The sequence below is a fragment of the Candida orthopsilosis genome (assembly GCF_000315875.1).
Source record: "Candida orthopsilosis Co 90-125, chromosome 3 draft sequence".
Classification (NCBI taxonomy): domain Eukaryota; kingdom Fungi; phylum Ascomycota; class Pichiomycetes; order Serinales; family Debaryomycetaceae; genus Lodderomyces; species Lodderomyces orthopsilosis.
In genome coordinates, this window is record NC_018296.1 from 630,335 (window position 1) to 648,352 (window position 18,018).

General features: G+C 36.8%; 10 protein-coding genes across 10 annotated transcripts; 4 read left to right on the plus strand and 6 right to left on the minus strand. All coding sequences in view use genetic code 12, as the record gives it.

Annotated features, from left to right (window-relative positions):
- Positions 1-545: 545 nt before the first annotated feature.
- Positions 546-2,126, plus strand: CORT_0C02840 (Cct2 chaperonin of the cytosolic TCP1 ring complex; the record flags this gene model as incomplete). Its single annotated transcript, XM_003868516.1, has 1 exon — positions 546-2,126. The coding sequence occupies one exon, from the start codon at positions 546-548 to the stop codon at positions 2,124-2,126; it is 1,581 nt and encodes a 526-aa protein (XP_003868564.1).
- A 567-nt stretch (positions 2,127-2,693) lies between these two features.
- CORT_0C02850 (Sal1 protein) lies at positions 2,694-4,364 on the plus strand (the record flags this gene model as incomplete). The annotated part of the gene is made up of 1 exon (XM_003868517.1): positions 2,694-4,364. One exon carries the CDS (start codon positions 2,694-2,696, stop codon positions 4,362-4,364), a length of 1,671 nt encoding a protein of 556 aa, XP_003868565.1.
- A 50-nt stretch (positions 4,365-4,414) lies between these two features.
- CORT_0C02860 (Pho13 4-nitrophenylphosphatase) lies at positions 4,415-5,374 on the minus strand (the record flags this gene model as incomplete). Its single annotated transcript, XM_003868518.1, has 1 exon — positions 4,415-5,374. The coding sequence occupies one exon, from the start codon at positions 5,372-5,374 to the stop codon at positions 4,415-4,417; it is 960 nt and encodes a 319-aa protein (XP_003868566.1).
- A 465-nt stretch (positions 5,375-5,839) lies between these two features.
- Positions 5,840-6,541, minus strand: CORT_0C02870 (hypothetical protein; the record flags this gene model as incomplete). Its single annotated transcript, XM_003868519.1, has 1 exon — positions 5,840-6,541. One exon carries the CDS (start codon positions 6,539-6,541, stop codon positions 5,840-5,842), a length of 702 nt encoding a protein of 233 aa, XP_003868567.1.
- A 162-nt stretch (positions 6,542-6,703) lies between these two features.
- Positions 6,704-9,349, plus strand: CORT_0C02880 (Pms1 DNA mismatch repair factor; the record flags this gene model as incomplete). Its single annotated transcript, XM_003868520.1, has 1 exon — positions 6,704-9,349. The coding sequence occupies one exon, from the start codon at positions 6,704-6,706 to the stop codon at positions 9,347-9,349; it is 2,646 nt and encodes an 881-aa protein (XP_003868568.1).
- A 170-nt stretch (positions 9,350-9,519) lies between these two features.
- On the plus strand, positions 9,520-10,944 carry CORT_0C02890 (Dus1 protein; the record flags this gene model as incomplete). The annotated part of the gene is made up of 1 exon (XM_003868521.1): positions 9,520-10,944. The coding sequence occupies one exon, from the start codon at positions 9,520-9,522 to the stop codon at positions 10,942-10,944; it is 1,425 nt and encodes a 474-aa protein (XP_003868569.1).
- Positions 10,945-11,121: 177 nt separating this feature from the next.
- Positions 11,122-12,108, minus strand: CORT_0C02900 (Ara1 D-Arabinose dehydrogenase; the record flags this gene model as incomplete). The annotated part of the gene is made up of 1 exon (XM_003868522.1): positions 11,122-12,108. One exon carries the CDS (start codon positions 12,106-12,108, stop codon positions 11,122-11,124), a length of 987 nt encoding a protein of 328 aa, XP_003868570.1.
- A 1,182-nt stretch (positions 12,109-13,290) lies between these two features.
- CORT_0C02910 (Maf1 protein) lies at positions 13,291-14,503 on the minus strand (the record flags this gene model as incomplete). The annotated part of the gene is made up of 2 exons (XM_003868523.1): positions 13,291-14,364; positions 14,498-14,503. The coding sequence occupies 2 exons, from the start codon at positions 14,501-14,503 to the stop codon at positions 13,291-13,293; spliced, it is 1,080 nt and encodes a 359-aa protein (XP_003868571.1).
- Positions 14,504-14,806: 303 nt separating this feature from the next.
- Positions 14,807-16,474, minus strand: CORT_0C02920 (Rad57 protein; the record flags this gene model as incomplete). The annotated part of the gene is made up of 1 exon (XM_003868524.1): positions 14,807-16,474. One exon carries the CDS (start codon positions 16,472-16,474, stop codon positions 14,807-14,809), a length of 1,668 nt encoding a protein of 555 aa, XP_003868572.1.
- A 151-nt stretch (positions 16,475-16,625) lies between these two features.
- Positions 16,626-17,729, minus strand: CORT_0C02930 (mitochondrial cell death effector; the record flags this gene model as incomplete). Its single annotated transcript, XM_003868525.1, has 1 exon — positions 16,626-17,729. One exon carries the CDS (start codon positions 17,727-17,729, stop codon positions 16,626-16,628), a length of 1,104 nt encoding a protein of 367 aa, XP_003868573.1.
- Positions 17,730-18,018: the final 289 nt, after the last annotated feature.

Here is an 18,018-nt window from a genome sequence, read left to right on the forward strand (position 1 = left end):
TACTCCCAAACACATTGATACGCAAACACACAAACATTTTTGGCAACCAAAAAAGTCATTCACAATTTTTTATTATTATGCTCAACTTACTATAAATCAACCACACAATGTTATACCCCTCTCTGATTGGATACTACACTCTAGGGCCCAATCCTAACAAAGAAGTGTGTTTAAGGGCTCACATCGACACGCTGTCTACGTCCCTAAGATCAAATTTGATAGAATTTTTGTATAATCAATGCTACATAGGCTTGTATTGTAGAACACCCTTTACAGCCCAATCTTTGAATCACACTATGGGACCAGTAACAGCTTCATAGATTAAGTTTTCTTTTCTTACTCTTCATTTCATCTTATGCCCTTGATATTCGTTATACCGTTAAGAAGATACACTTTATAATTTTGATCCATTAACACGCACTTCCCACAGAAGATCAAAGAACAAAACAAACATTTCGTTAATGAAAAAAAAAAAAATTTAATACGTGTGAGTGAGAGCTGAGACGAATCTACACCACATCTTATCTACACTTACGATTTTTCCAATGTCAGTTCAGATATTCAAAGATCAGGTTGAGGAAGATAGAGCTGAAAATGCTCGTTTATCCGCTTTTGTTGGCGCAATTGCCGTGGGTGATTTGGTCAAATCAACCTTGGGTCCAAAAGGAATGGATAAATTATTACAAAGTGCTAGTAACCCTGATCATTCCATTGTAACCAATGATGGTGCTACTATTTTGAAATCTATACCATTTGAAAACCCAGCAGCTAAAGTATTGGTCAATATTTCTAAAGTACAAGATGATGAAGTCGGAGATGGAACAACATCGGTCACAGTTCTTAGTGCTGAATTATTGAGAGAAAGTGAAAAATTAATTGATCAAAAAATTCATCCACAAACCATAATTGAAGGTTTTAGAATAGCTAGGAAACACGCAATTGATGCATTGGATAAAAATGCTGTCAACAATGGATTGGATCCAGCAAAATTCAGATTGGATTTGTTGAATATTGCCAAGACTACCTTATCGTCAAAGATTTTGTCACAAGATAAAGAGCAATTTGCTACTTTGGCTGTGGATGCAATTTTACGATTGAAAGGATCAACTAATTTAAACAATATTCAAATAATTAAAAAAGTAGGAGGTAAATTATCAGATTCATATCTAGATGAAGGTTTCATTTTGGAAAAGAAATTTGGTGTTGGACAACCTCAAAAAGTGGAAAATGCTAAAATACTTATAGCCAACACATCAATGGATACCGATAAGGTCAAGATTTTTGGAGCTAAATTTAAAGTCGATTCAACTTCTAAATTGGCTGAATTGGAAAAAGCTGAAAAGGTGAAGATGAAAGCCAAGGTTGATAAAATTAAAAATTATGATATCAATGTGTTTATAAATCGTCAATTGATTTATGATTATCCTGAGCAATTGTTCACTGATGCTAAGATCAACACAATTGAACATGCTGATTTCGATGGTGTTGAAAGATTGGCATTGGTTACTGGTGGAGATGTTGTTAGTACATTTGATAATCCAAGCACCACAAAATTAGGTCATTGTGACGCTATTGAAGAAATATTGATTGGAGAAGATCCATTTTTGAAATTTTCAGGAGTTGCTGCAGGTGAAGCTTGTACAATTGTATTACGTGGTGCTACTGACCATGTTTTGGAAGAAGCTGAAAGATCATTACATGATGCGTTATCAGTGTTGTCACAAACCACAAAAGATACCAAAACAGTCTTGGGTGGAGGCTGTGCTGAGATGCTCATGGCTAAATCCGTTGATGAGGCAGCAGCCAATGAGACAGGTAAAAAGGCACTTGCTATTGAAGCATATAGTCGAGCATTAAAACAACTACCTATAATTTTGGCAGATAATGCTGGATATGATTCGAGCGAATTAGTTACCAAATTGAGATCTGCTATATACAATGGTATTTCAACGTCTGGATTAAACTTGAATGAGGGTACAATTGCTAATATGAGAGAATTGGGTGTTGTCGAAAGTTACAAGTTGAAAAGAGCGGTTGTAAACTCTGCAACTGAAGCAGCTGAAGTGCTTTTAAGGGTGGATAATATCATTCGTGCCAAGCCCCGTACTGCCGATAGAAATCATTAGTTCAATAGATGTTAATAAAGTTATAGTGGTGGCATTTAGCCAAGGATTGGTAGATTCTTTAGCTTTTGAGATTATTTTTTCTGTTGCTGTAGCTCGCCTGGTATACCTCTTGTTTCTCAATTGACCAAACAAATTTGAGCTTTATTCAATTATGTAAGTCATCCCACACAAGACTTACTGTACAGCAAACAAAAAAAAAAAGGAAAGCAAAGTGAAACAGCAATTAGATCGGTGTAGTGCCGGGGATAATCGTTTATGTGCGAGTTATTCTTTTAGAGGGGTATTTGCTCCGTATGTAGAAAAAAAATTTGTTTATATTAAGCGAGGTATAAACTTCTCTCCAAATTTTTTTATTTTATTTTTTTCCATCCAATGGTATTTCCATAAACAATATTACTTTACGACCCATCGTTATTCAATGATACGATCTACTTGGTTTAGATCATTAATATAGAATTAACTCATACATTGACAGATAACTCAACTCCAACCACATTTAACTACACACTTTCATTTAACAGAGACCTATATAAGACAAGTTCCCCATCAAGCATCATTTCCCAAACAATGTCCAAAAATATCACACCCGCATCTTCATACCTATCCAATGACTCTTCATCAGAAGAGAGCCAATACGCAAAAGACATTGTGATACCTGCCAAACCTAATGATTATGAAACACTTTTCCGCAAATTGGATATTGAAGAAAATGGTCAAATAACATTTCGAGATTTCACTAAAGCTATGAGAAAGCTAAAGCATCCCATTAGTCAAAACCCTGAACTTTTAAAACAAGTGTTTAATTCATTTGATGAGGATCAAAACAAGATTATCGACTTTAACGATTTCAAAAAGTATTTGTCGACAACTGATGATCAAATTTTAAAAGGTTTCAACAAGATTGATGAAGATAATGATGGGAAATTGAAAAAAGCCGATTTTGTCAAGTATCTAAAAGATCATTTGAATCTCAATGCAAGTCAGGTCAATGTAGACTTACTTTTTAAACGAATTGATTACAAAAACGATGGATATATAACTTACGACGAGTTTAGGGAATTTTTGATATTGATGCCGCGATTACACGGTTCAAGAATACGAACAGCATACACATTTGTAGTGGAAAATTTTGGGGTCAGTTCCGACGGTGATGTCACGTTAATCAATCAATTTCTTAATGGATTTGGATTTTTCCTTGCTGGAGGACTAGCAGGTGTGGTATCGAGAACATGTACAGCTCCATTTGACAGAATCAAAGTGTTTTTAATTGCCAGAACCGATTTAACTTCAACCATTCTCCATTCAAAAGAGGAAATAGCGCGTCAGATTGCTTCTGGTGCTGAACAACACGTTATTGATCAATTACGTGCTAAATTGGCCCATGCTGAATTGGAAAAACATATACAAATGACTAAAGCTACAACTTTAAGAGAAAAAACAATTCGATCTCCTATAGTGCAAGCAGCAAGAACACTATGGCTACAAGGTGGTATCAAGGCATTTTACGTTGGAAATGGGCTAAATGTGTTGAAAGTTTTCCCAGAATCCGCGATGAAGTTTGGTTCATTCGAAGCAGCAAAGAGGTTTTTTGCCAGAATCGAAGGTGTTGATGATGTGTCACAAATCTCCAAAGTATCGACGTATTTGGCGGGTGGGTTTGGTGGTGTCGTATCTCAATTTGCCGTTTATCCAGTAGATACGCTTAAATTTAGATTACAATGTTCGAAATTGGATAGTTCCCTACAAGGTAATGCATTATTGATCCAAACTGCCAAGGATTTGTACCGAGAAGGAGGTATGCGTGTGTTTTACCGTGGTATAATTGCTGGTATCAGTGGTATATTCCCCTACGCTGCTCTTGATTTAGGTACTTTTCAAACTATCAAGACATGGTTGATCAAACGAGAAGCAAGAAGGTCAGGTTTAAGTGAAGATGAAGTCAAGTTGCCAAATTATATCGTATTATCATTGGGTGCACTTTCTGGCTCATTTGGTGCCACTGTTGTTTACCCTATTAATTCATTGAGAACTAGATTACAAGCACAAGGAACTTATGCTCACCCGTATACATATACTGGATTCTTTGATGTTTTTAGAAAGACCATTGCAAGAGAAGGATACCCGGGTTTGTATAAAGGGTTGGTACCCAATTTGGCAAAAGTTGCACCAGCTGTCTCAATCTCGTATTTTGTTTATGAGAATTTGAAAAACTTATTTGGATTACACAATCAAGTATAAACTGCATCTATTCATTAATATATTACCATTTTAAAGAGCCTCTACTATTATTATTCCAGTACAAGTTCGTAAAGTTTTGTCAATGAGTCGACATAAAATTGAGGCACCAACAGATCATCTCCATATTGATGATTAGCACTAGCCATCAAGTCCTTCAATTCAGGAACCGTTGTGACACCAGACAATACAAGCAATGTACCATGTCCATTCCCCAATTTTGCATCATTACCAAATTTAATATCTGAAGACAATGTATCACCAATCATTATCGTTTTTGATCTATCAAATCCAGTATCATAAAATATAATATCAGCAAACGTCTTGCTTGGTTTACCGACATCGATATAACTTCGACCGGAACAATATGCCATATACTCAACCACACTTCCACCAGCAGGAAGTGTTAACCCATCAGGTCCAGGATAGTTTCGGTCACCGTTAGTTCCAATATATGGTAAACTCTTGTTGTCATGCATCAAATATTGTAAAGTAGTGGCAATTCGCATAAAGTTGAATTCATTGGTTGATCCAGCAATAACTGCTTTTACCTCGGGGTCAACTTTGAGCAAAGGGTTCTTGGGGTTCCATGATTGGTCCAATAACGGATTTGATCCGCCGACAGCCACATATCCCTCATCAGCCAATTCATCTTCAATTCCTTTATCTCCCAATACCCATATCTTGGAGCCTAAAGGAATACCCATTTTTTGTAATTCCAACACTGCTGAATAACCAGTAGTGTAAATACGTTCTTTATTTATACCATGTATTCCTAAACACGCCAACTTTTCAATGTAGGCTTGACGTGATTTTGATGAGTTGTTGGTGACGAATGCAAATTGTTTATTGTGTTGTTCTAGAAACTGTAAAAATTGAGTTACTTTGGGAATAAGTGTTTCTGCTAACCATACAACTCCATCACAATCGATTAAGAAATTGTCGAATAGGTCAAGTAGCAATTTGGCATCGGCTTTGGTGTTTATTTGTGAAGGATTAGCTTTTTTAGTCATAGCTTTGAGAATTGGGGGGTGGTGATCAATGAAAAATGAGACTCTAATTTTAATGGGGGCTCAGTTGTTTATATATAATGAATTTCGCAATCTAGACTTTACGTCTTGTTTCATGTCATCGGATTTACCGAAACCCACTAACGTTTGCTTATTCCCGTTTGTGTCAGAAAAACAACTATAACGGTTCCAGATAAATTGGTTCCCATCCACGTACTGGCCATGTAGTGGCCATTGACACCAGGAATACAGTAACGTGAGTATTTATTCTGGCACTACCTCCGTATATTCACAACATACTGGCTTGCTGCTTTCCGATATGGAGGTGTTTTGATAACGATTTCAAAAGTGTAAGATAAAGAAGAGGGTTCGAACGCGAAACCTCGGAGATTAGAAAATAAAGCCGATATGAAGTCATCAACACACATTTACCATCCAGTTCATGACGTAATGATAGTCGTCACTTCCTTATGCGCCGTCGTACATGCTTTCAAGTGTAAAGCTTAAGATACCAAGGTCTGCTTCGCTTATTACCTGCACATTTTCAACAGGGTCACGTTGTTTAGTCTCATTAAGCCTTACCCAGTTGGATCCAGCATAGATTTCTTCATGCAAGCTCACAGTAATCTTGTAAAACAAATCTTCTCCTTGTGTATCTGAAATTGGGGTTTTGCGTAACTGTTGTATGAGTTGAAACAAGATTGTTTGGAACTGCGTATAAATTTCGATCCAAGATACACCCGGCAAGTTCAAAATTGATGAAGTATCATAATCGTCAGTAACTTTCAATTCAGCGATAGTCTCGTTTAAAGATAGGATGAATTGATGAAATTTGATTGAGTAGCTCCTCACTACGGTGTCATTCTTAGTGTTGTAGATTAAACATGTGATTTTATCAAGTCCATTTGATTGTTTCTTATTGATGATTAGATTGTTAATGACATTCAAGAATAAATCGTCAATGTATTTCTCCAAATGTGGATGTCGACTCTTCCATACAATCACATCGAATGCTTTATATTCGTCAAATATTAGTGGATCGTATACTTTGTTGTAGTAAAGTATTTGGTTTATACAAACTGATAGAAGCTCTTTAAACACTAGTAGAAGATTGTTGACAGTTAAGGGGGTTTTAGGTACCCCTCTAGCAAGTGTTTTCTTCAACTTCATATTGCATGCATCTTCTTTTATGACATTGGTTTGCTGGTATTGGCTTCTTGAATTTTGCGCGTGGCGCGTGGCGAGATCGCATATTATTTTGAATAATAGACGCGCAAGAACCACCAACTAGTCTCATCCTATCAGCAACCACCTTAATTTAATTTGCATGTCATGTCACTGATTCAAAGTATCAATGCGGTGGACATCTCCAAAATCACTTCCGGACAGGTCATTATCGATCTTAAATCAATCATTAAGGAACTAATTGAAAACGCGATTGATGCCGCAACGTCGAAGATTGTAGTCAACTTTATCAACTACGGTATTGAATCGATAACTGTTCAAGATAATGGAAAGGGAATACAAAAGGAAGATTTTGAAACAGTGTGCTTACGAAGTCATACTTCAAAAATTAATGATCTTGATGATTTGACCAAGTTGGGAACATTGGGGTTTCGAGGTGAAGCATTGAATTCAATTTGCGCCTTATCTACCAAAGTGACAATAACTACCCTGACTTTGGATACTTATCCCAGGAACTACACTTTGAAATATGATCAGCTTGGCAAACTAAAAGAAGAGTCATCGAAATTAGGTGGAATGAGTAACAAATCAGGCACGACTATCACAATTGAGCATTTATTCAAGAATTTTACAGTTCGACGGAAGAACTTTATCAAAAACTCGAAAAGGGAGTTTCATAAAGCAGTCAACTTTATCATCAATTATTTGCTAATATACCCTGAAATCAAATTTGAAGTGACCAATACCAATTCTAGTGGTAAGAAACAATTAGTGTTGTCATCAAAGGGAGGAGAAAATAATACAACAGTGGAGAATTTGATAACGATATATGGAAATAACGGTAATACCAACTTACTCAATGTCGATATCGATATTGGTTTTAATGCAAAATTAACTGGTTACATCTCATCATATTCTTTTGGATTGGGTCGATCGACGCCAGATAGACAATTCTTGTTTGTTAATAAGAGACCTATTGTGTTTAGAAAACTTACCAAGTTGATTAACGAAGTTTACAAGTCTTTCAATCATGTGCAATATCCGATTTATGTATTGAATCTTGACATTGATCCCGAGCTCATTGATGTTAACGTCTTACCAGACAAGACTAATGTATTGATCCATAATGAGTCACGAGTTTTGGAATCTATACGTGAAAGTCTTATTGAGTTTTATACCATGCAAGATAAAGTGATTATTCCAAAAAGTTTGTGGGAGCATATACCATTCAATAAACATGGCACGGCCACTGTGGAGCAGACTTCGACTCAAGAGGATACCCAAGCTCGTACAATTGATATCAAAAAGTTTATAAAGAAAGAAGAAGATAGCATTGACAGTTTAGAAACCCAAAGTTCAGAAGCGAGGAATGAACATATAAATGAAGCTAATGAGGCAGAAAAGTCTGTAGGGAGCAAGGAATTTGAAATTGGTCAAGCAGATAAATCAACAGCAAAAACAGACCCATTGTTTTGTCAGGAACCAGAGAATGAATGTCCAGTTAAAGTGGAGAAACCGCTTTTGGCAACCGCACAAGCCCAAAGACGGATCTGCGTTGAGGTTTTGCGTTCAGTTGATGAGCGTAATATGGACAAAGGATCTGTGGGCCAGTTTGAACTGCAAGAAATTGAACTTGATCATTCAAGAAATGTACCTGAAGAGACCATTGTTGAGACCGAGAATGATTATGATCAAGATGATGAGGTGGAGGAGGAGAAGTCTGAACTGGTATATGCCATCTCCCATAATAGTGTTGCAACCCTGAATCAACTGATTACAAGCGATGTATCTCCACCAGAAAAGAACAAGGAACTTGGTGCGATTAAAAATCAAGCTAGTGATGCAATTCCCACGTCACAGGTGTTGTCAAACTTCTCCTACAATGGACCTGAAATTCAAACAGACATTAGTAAATTGCAAGATAATCATGGTGTAAACTTTCACCCCAAGCAATCAGATGCCTGTGAAGGAAGCTTGTACATTAAGATAGGCAATGAAGAGTTTGAAGAAAGACCAGCAAAGAGGTTCAAGTCGTCAAGTTTGTACACCAAAAAGAAGAAACTTTCATCACAAGAATTGCTATCTACGATATCCTCGCCACGCAATTTTGATAGTGAAGAAGTAGTCAAGAGAAGACAAAATATTAAGGTTAACCAAACTTTAGAGGATGAAGGTATTTATCACATTTCTAAATCCGATTTCCTTAAAATGAAATTGGTGGGACAATTCAACTTGGGGTTTATCCTAGTTCATCATCGTGACAATTTATTCATTATAGATCAACACGCATCTGATGAAAAATACAATTTTGAAAAATTGATTGAAAATTACAGTATTCAAAATCAACCATTGATTAGACCCCAAACACTTGAATTGAATATTATTGACGAAATGTTAGTAATTGATCACGAAGCAGTTTTTAGACACAATGGGTTCAAATTCACCATTGATCATGAAGGTAAACTTGGATCAAGAATTGTCCTCATTTCATTACCAGTATACAAGAATATAATGTTTGACACTAATGATTTCATGGAACTCATCAATTTGGTGAATGAACAACCAAGTAATAAGCATATTAAATGTTCCAAGATTAGGAATATTTTAGCCATGAAGGCATGTCGAAGTAGTATAATGATTGGATCGCCGTTATCAAGGGGTAAAATGACGCAAGTTGTGCAGAATTTAAGTCGGCTTGATAAGCCTTGGAACTGCCCACACGGGAGACCTACTATGAGACACTTGAGCGAGTTAGATAATTGGAATAGCAAGTACTTCGACTATAGCTTATGAATAGAGATGACAATGAACCAGATGGTGTATTGCAATTTGTAGACACGAACTTTTTGCAGTCGCTCCTGCCTGTGTGACAGCTGCACACAAAAAGAAATTTCGTAAAAAAAAATTGCAAAATTTCTTTTTCTCTTAAAAAGCATCAATAGAGATTTGCTGATCTACTGTATATGTTTATACTTGCAAGAAGCAGTAGACCACTGACTCACACCGCATCCATTATATCAGCAAGTTCACAAAGAAGATTAGCAACTTTATCGAACTCACAACAACAGAACATTGAGATGACTGTTTTAGCAATAACCACCCCACCTTCTCCACCATCCACATCAAGAAAACTTTTAGGAAGAGAGTTGTACAATGCTATAGGCCAACCAAAGACTATAGTAGCGCCAATGGTGGACCAATCAGAACTAGCATGGAGAATACTATCCCGCAAATATGGTGCCGATTTATGTTACACCCCTATGTTTCATGCACGATTATTTGTAACTAGTGATAAGTATCGTAAAAGTATGTTTAATGATCAAGATGGCAATCCCAGATACGATCGTCCTTTAATTGTTCAATTTTGTGCCAATGATCCTGAGATTTTGTTACAAGCGGCCAAGCTTGTTGAAAACCAATGCGATGCCGTTGATTTAAATTTAGGATGTCCTCAAGGAATTGCTAAAAAGGGTAAATATGGGTCTTTTCTAATGGAAGATTGGGACTTGATTCATAAATTAATTAGGAAGTTACACAACAATTTATCCATTCCTGTAACTGCTAAGATTAGAGTATATGATGATTATGAAAAATCATTACAATATGCCAAGATGGTTCTTGATGCAGGAGCTCAATTTATAACAGTGCATGGTAGAACAAGAGAAATGAAGGGTCAAAATACCGGACTTGCAAGTTGGAAAATATTGAGATACTTGCGTGATAAACTACCACAAGATCAAGTGTTTTTCTCTAATGGGAATATATTGTATCCTAATGATTTACAACGATGTCTGGATAAAACTAAATGTGATGCCGTAATGTCAGCGGAGGGAAACTTATATAATCCGGGTGTATTTTGGACCAAGACTGATGATGTCGATATGCAATTCCCGCGAGTGGATAAAATTTTACGTCAATATTTTGAAATTGTCAAGTCAGTTGATCCCCATCCCGCATCGCGACATTCAATGAAATCCCATTTTTTCAAATTGATGCATGAATTTCTTAACGTGAGGACTGAATTACGTCCCATGATTGGTAAAACTAGCGTGCATTCATCATTTGAAGAATGGGAAAAGATTGTTGAAGAAGTGGAGAGGATTGTTAAAGACGAAATTTTGACATTGTCCAATTTCAAAGATATGGATGTAGTAGTTGATGGAGATTTACAAAAATGGGGTGGCCATTACAAGACTGTACCTTATTGGCGCTGTCAACCATTTTTTAGAAAAGTTGATGGTGAAAGACAAAATACTAGATTATTGAAAGTTGCGGGAGAAAACGACTTGATGGTTACGTCAAATGAGGCGAAGGAGAAGTCGCTTAAACGTGAACTTGAAGGGGAGGGGGACGAAGATGGTAATGTAAGAAAGAAACCAGCGGCGTGAAGTGGAGGCCATTGATCATGTATTTTTTCAATAGAGAGAACCAACCGTATAGAGTAATCCAAAGATAGTTATTCCAAACAAAATTGTAGTATCATGGGAAGTATTCCCTTCAAGAGACAACAGTGTCTCACAACTTGCATTCGATGAAATTAATTAAACATTTAGCTATATAACCTACTAATCGAACTCTTTACTTAAAGTGTCTCCTTCCCACCAACGGAATCCTAATCCATAGCCCCAAGGATCATTAGTGTATCTTGTTGGGTTAATAACACCAATTTGATACAATTCATCCAATTCTTCCTCACTCAAATCAGGTAGATTAACAATCGATTTGATTCTCTCCAAGTTTGAAGATCTTGGAATAGCAATTCTACCATTCAAGATTTGATAAGCATCAACAATTTCATTAGTGGAAACATCATACTTCTTGGCCAATTCTTGAACCAAAGGTAATTTCAAAACTGGGGCACCTGTACCACCAACTGGTGAATAAGCTTCAATAATGATCTTGTGTTCATTACAGAAGTCAACTAAATTTTGTTGTGGTAATTGAGGATGATATTCGATTTGGTTAACAACTGGAACATGCTTCACATGGGGTAACAATTGACGTATTTTGGGCAATGAATAGTTGGAAACCCCAATTGATCTAGTCTTTTTGGTGTTATCCAAAATCTTTTCCAAACTTTGATAAACTTCAATGAATTTAGTACCAGTTGCTGGATCATCATCATAAAGCAAATTTCCTTTATCGTCCTTGGGAGCAGTTGGTTCACCATTTTCATCACCATGCAATTCAACTGGCCAATGTTGCAAAAACAAGTCAACATAGTCCAAACCAAGTGTTTTCAATGAAATGTCCAACGACTTTTCAGGACTGTGCCAAAAAGAGGGCCACACTTTGGTGGTGATAAAGACATCTTCCCTCTTGACAACACCTTCATCAAATACTTCTTTCAAAGCTTGACCAACATATTTTTCAGTACCATAATACCAAGCAGTATCAATTAAACGATAACCAGCTTTGATTGCTGTGACCACTTGATCCTTAACTTCACTTGGATCATCTGGTGGTACAGTACCCAAACCAAGGGCTGGAATTTTGATTCCATTGTTTAAAGTGAAATAAACGTCAGTAGCTTTCTTAATTGGGGTAGTCATAACGAGACGCTGTGATGAACGTGTGTCGGACTAGGAAAAAGTGTGGGAAATTGAACCAGTATTTATAATTTGTTGACAAAAGGGTGGCTACAGAATTCCTTTTTAGTGATGTAATGTAACGTGCAAATGGGTGTTTTTAAGTTGCTATCCTTCGTATAAATAACCAACTGATTGCTCAATTGTTAAAACCCTTCCCGAATCACAATAATAATAAGCATATTACCATAAAATTTCTTTGTGAGACAATTTGTATTATTATTAGCCACTCCACCCGGAGTATGAAATCCGCACTCACAATAACACAAAATCGTATTGGAGCAATTATAGAAAGAGAAAGAAAGAGAGAGCCACACAATTAGTGAAACCATCATTCTAGCATCCACAAAACAAGACTAATGTCTATTCAATGCAAAACGGTATTCCGTAGTTAGTGATAACATGAGTGGCCTTAACCTCTTTTACATATGTGAATTCAGGAAGAACAGATGAAAAGTTAGTGGTTATTGAAAAGGGCAAAAAATAATAGATCCAAATGAATGAAAGATCTGAGACATACAGCAAGCAAAAATAGAAGTAACCACATTGCCTCGAATGACGCAATTGCTCAAATGAAAGTATTTTCAATAAGGAAATCAAAAAGTGTAAATGCCAGAGACGCTACCAAATTTCAAAGACCAGTAATGGATGTTCAATGACTCCAAGCTCAACGGTGTTCTGAGGCTTTGGGAAGTGTTGCAGCACATTTTAGAGTTGTAGCTTCATTTTCTTTTTCACTTTCCTTTCCCCTAGTATTATGGTTTTGACGATTTTGAAATGAGTGCAGATTGTGTTTATAGTGATGAAGAAAGTGGTCTATTTCGCAATTTTAAGCCAAAAAAACAGTACAAGGATTACAACAAGACTAATGCATAGCATTTTACAATTATTGATGTATTGAATGGTAAAGTATCATGGATCGAAATCAAAGGAATTTGAGCAATATTTATATGACGCCAATGTCCCCTTTTGTTCTCTAATGTTGATAAAATCTTGGATAAAGACACAAAAGTGAGCTTGGAAGAATCAAACACGCAAATGCAGCTCTATTTAACTTATCCGGACATACATTATCCTTTGCTTTGTCTAATATTTGCTAAAAAAAATCACGTTGTTATATACATACACTAAATAGGTCTATGCACATTACGAAAGCTCAATATTACCGACCACGTCTTCATCATTACCACCACCACCACCATTGGTATCCGATCCCTCTTCCTCTTCTAAATCAGCTTTATTTATAGCAATTAGACGAATGAAAGCGACTCTTTTTCTTTTCTTGTTGTATATGAACCAAAAATAACTCCACATTGGTTGATAAGGATACGAGATATCCTCAAATATCGAATCATTAGCTGGTTCAAACAGGTAAATACTGCAACTTTCTTGAACAACTTTCGAATTGGGTGGAGAGCCATGCCTGCTATTGTTTACACTATTTTTCCTACTTGTGCTGGGTTCAGGATGATCATTTGTTTCCACATCTTGAGCAGCTAAATAGGGAGACGATGTTTTCGAAGGTAACACTTCCATGTATGAATCAAGAATATCCCACATCCAGTGTAGGACATCACTTTTTTTACCCAACGACATCAACAAATTATCAAACTTAGTGAGTAGATCAGATATGGGAACTTTAATAAAATCATGAGTTGGTTGAAGATTACTAAAATCCTGATCGGGGAACGTATGATTCAAGATTCCAATAAGGTAAGCAAATGTGCGTCTTGTGGTGGTGTCCTTCAAAGGTCCAAATGGCGAATCATCAATTGCATGCTCGTCTTGATCGGCTTCATTGGTAAAACTGTCATCTGTTGCATTTAATGATTTTGAAAGTAAGGAAGCATTAGCTGTATGTTGAGGATCCTTAATATCAGGAATCAGTGTCTTGTGAAATTGAATTTTTCCCAGATTCGAGCTCGACCTTCGTTGTCTTTGTTGATAATGTTCTTGTTGTGTTCGGATATCCCGAGGACTTCCACTAGTGCCAAATAGCGACGTTATTGAATTCTGTCGTTCTCTTTCCAACGAACGCGATATTATGTTATCCTCGATAATTTGATCTAAATGCTTATCTATTGTCTTGAACAATTTCCGGTCCGACGCAATTGGCTTCGTCGTAAATAATTCACAACCCCCTCTAATTTCTAATGAGTTGTCAGCCAGGGTGAAATTTAGTTCCTGGTTGACTAGCTCTAGATCAATTTCATCAATATACTAGGGACTGGTTAGTATATAATTGCACTGAGTAGGAAACTTCCACCCCACCCCCGCCGTTTCGGACGACAAAAGGTCACCCACCCCGGAGGAAAAAAGAATACAACGTGGAATAGAGACGAGATGTACATACTTTCATAATTGTTCCTTTGGTACTTGAGCTAGTAAAGTAGAGTCAATCTCTCAATTGCAATTAATGGGATACTAGTTTGATGACGTTGATAGAATTTGAATTGTTGTTTGTTTGACAAATGTTTTGTTTACCGCTTTTACGCACGACCACGTTTCTTTCAATCACGTCTTTAAATTTTGGAGTCGGCTGTTTCGCGTGCTAATAAATGTCATTTACCCTAAATGGGTGCAATTTGCGAGCCCGAATAATAAACTCATTAAATATAAATATCCTCTATTAATACAAACCAGTAAAGAGAAATAACTATACTCAGACCTCTTTCAACCCTCGTTTATCAATTGCAAAAGCGTAATTCTTAAACCTATTATTTCTTATGTTGTGTGTACTTAGAACAACCTTGATGAACCGTTCAACTTGCCAGCCTTTTATCAACAGAGAAACACTCGATTGGACACTAGCACTGGTGGCTGAAGATGAAGCAGGCAGTAGTTGCCGTGACTGCTCTTTACTCCCATTTGAGCCCAACGTAAACCCCTCGCAAAGTTGAGCATAAGATAACCCAGTTTCTAAATCCACTCCTCCATTCGCTTCACTCTCACTTACTAGCTCTTCTCTTGACTTCAATTGAGGCTTATACGTTTTCATCAACATGATTCTATTTTGAATTCTCGTTGCCCATGGATACCCCAAAGTAGGAACTATTCTTTTTGTACTCTTATTTTTCAACTCATGAGCCTTCATGATCAAATCAGCTTGAGTTTCACGCATGGCAACAATCCTATTTTTGTTCAATCGAGGATCTTCTTCTACGGGCACAGACCTAGTGCCATTTTCATCCGTTACCTTTTTGCGTTTGTTTGAGGAAGAATTTGGATCAAGTGATCTTTGCAATTCCAAATCTAATAACTCCAAATCTCGTTCGTTTAACTGTACGTGTGAAGGAGGTAGGTATTTGAATATTGTTTTGGGGTCCCATCCGGATGCTATAGGGATTTGGAAATCCAAATTCAAAGGATACGATAAATCCTCATCATCAATGACAGATTGTTTTGTATTGGAAAAGTCAGCAGTATGATCACTAACTTGATTCACCACCACTACAGCAATATTGAACTCCCTGGCCAATCTGGTCAAATGGCGATACATCAGACTTAGATAATGTAGTTTTGTTGATCTTTTCGCATACTTGGCAGTCTTGTTGCCAACCAATTTCAGATAACTATTTTTCAATCGTTTAAGTTCTTGGAAATCTGCATCCTCTTCAAGCTCTTGTTCTTGCTCCTCTACCCTGTCTTTCATAAAGTTGACGTTGGACATTGCATCCTCTCGTCGAAAGTGATGAGCAATCGAATCAATAACAAGAAGTTTCGTATTTGATTTATCTTGTTGCAATTGTGTTGGCAATTGTGTAAACAAAATATGATCTTGACTTTCCAAGTCAGGACAATATATATAGGATATTTGATTCAATTTTGCATCAATTGTCAGATGATCCAACTCGTCTTCAAACATATCTGCCAACCTTTTCGACTCCATAAATGTCTCCGTGGCAACATGAATGGGTTTACTTTGAGGGTACTGTACAATACAGTTGTGGATCAACTGATAAAGAAACTGTGATTTCCCACAACCACTAGCACCAAACACCTCGGTTACCTCACCGAGGTAAATTCCACCACCACCCAACTCTTCATCAATCGATGTCAACCCAGTGGAGATTGTCTCTCCATCATCAAACAAATCATTCACATTACTCGGCTGTATTAATAAATCATTATCTAGTGCTCGAAAATACTGGTTTATTTCACCTGCTGGTCGGTTTATGAGTTTAGCTAGCTCTGAATGATTATTGGATGCCTCATAGTGGTGTATTAGGTCAACGATGGATTTCCCATAACCATTTAGTAAACCCACTAGATAGGGGAATTTGTGAGAGCTTTGAAACTCACTTGGACCCAACTGTTTGAAATCATCCATGTAAACATGTAAAAAGTAAAAGTGAAATGCAGCAAGCTTATTTGTTGATGCTTTAGTTTTGCAAATTGTGGTGATTTTAATTTTGTGTATGATGCGTCGATATAAAATAGGCAGATACGTCAACTACTTAGTCTAGTCTAGTGTACACAATCTATGTAAAAAACTCTGAAGCTTTAGGGATCATGAAGTTTCTAGATTTAGCAAACCAAACAACACAGTTAGGGATGGACCATCCATAAATAGCACCAACACCACCATCTCTACCAATTGGCACCACAATTGTAGCTTTCCTAGGTTTAACATATGGTGTTAACTTGACGTTCAAATCATCAAACACTTCGTAAGCAACAGTCTTTGCAAATATTGGCTTTTGATTATATGTTAAATCAACTATGGATTGTTGTCCCAGAGCAAGGATATCACCAAGACAAATAACCTCATGAAAATCACGCACACGGAAATACTCATCGGTGATTACATATTTGTTCTTGTCTAATACTTCATCTGGTAAGTACTCAGTATTTGGTATCAATTTGAATGCTTCAACAACCAAATCAAAGTCACGAGTAGTACCATCTTCAAAAACAATAGTGGAATCTCCCTCTTTCTTGACACGCTGATTATTAACAATTTCAATATCCAATTTTTCCAACTTTTTAGTCACCGATGAAACGTGGTTAGGTAATGGGATAGATAGTGGCCCCAGTGATCCAGTATACAAAACAATTTTCTTTTTGCCTTTGTACTCATGTCCTAATTCACCTGCAGTTTCAACACCAGTAGTTCCACCTCCGATAATTGCAATACTTTTCGCTTTTTGGATTTGGGCACTAGTTTCTTTAATTGAATCCAATGTGAAATCAACACTCTTTACTGAATCAAGTTTCCAAATCGGTGACACCGATCTTGTACCGGACGCGAGTATCAAATTATCATAGTTCAACTTAGATTCATCAGCAATAGTTACACTCTTTGATTTGAAGTCAACATTTTTGACACTTGACTGAACATGAGCTGCTTTATGAATCGTTCCTTTGACCAAATTGTCAATTGATTCACCAAGGGGGAAAACTGTTTTCTTTATTGAGTCATTCTCAACTAGTAAACGAGGAACACTAACATTGAAAAATGCCTTGTCGTTGGGTGAGATCATTGTAATGTCTAATTTGACGTCTTTAGTGGAAAGTAACGTCTTCAAAGCTAATATAGCAGCATAAGAACCTCCAACAATAATAACCAGTTTGGTGGGCGACATTTTTGCAGATGGTATCAATCAATCAGTGATCCTGGGGCGGAACGATGGAATGGCAATGTCGGTTTAACAGATTTATATGTTGGAGGGCAGTTACACATCTTAGTAATAAACTTCATGAAATTTGTAAAATTTGTAATGCTTCGAGGGTTAAAGAAAAACTGCGGATCGGAATTGAATCCCAATTCGGAAAAGAGCCGAAATATTACAACAACAAAATTAATATAACATTTCAGCTATATAATGAGAGGGAATGGGACTCAAAGAGCTCCATTGAGACATTATAATTCCA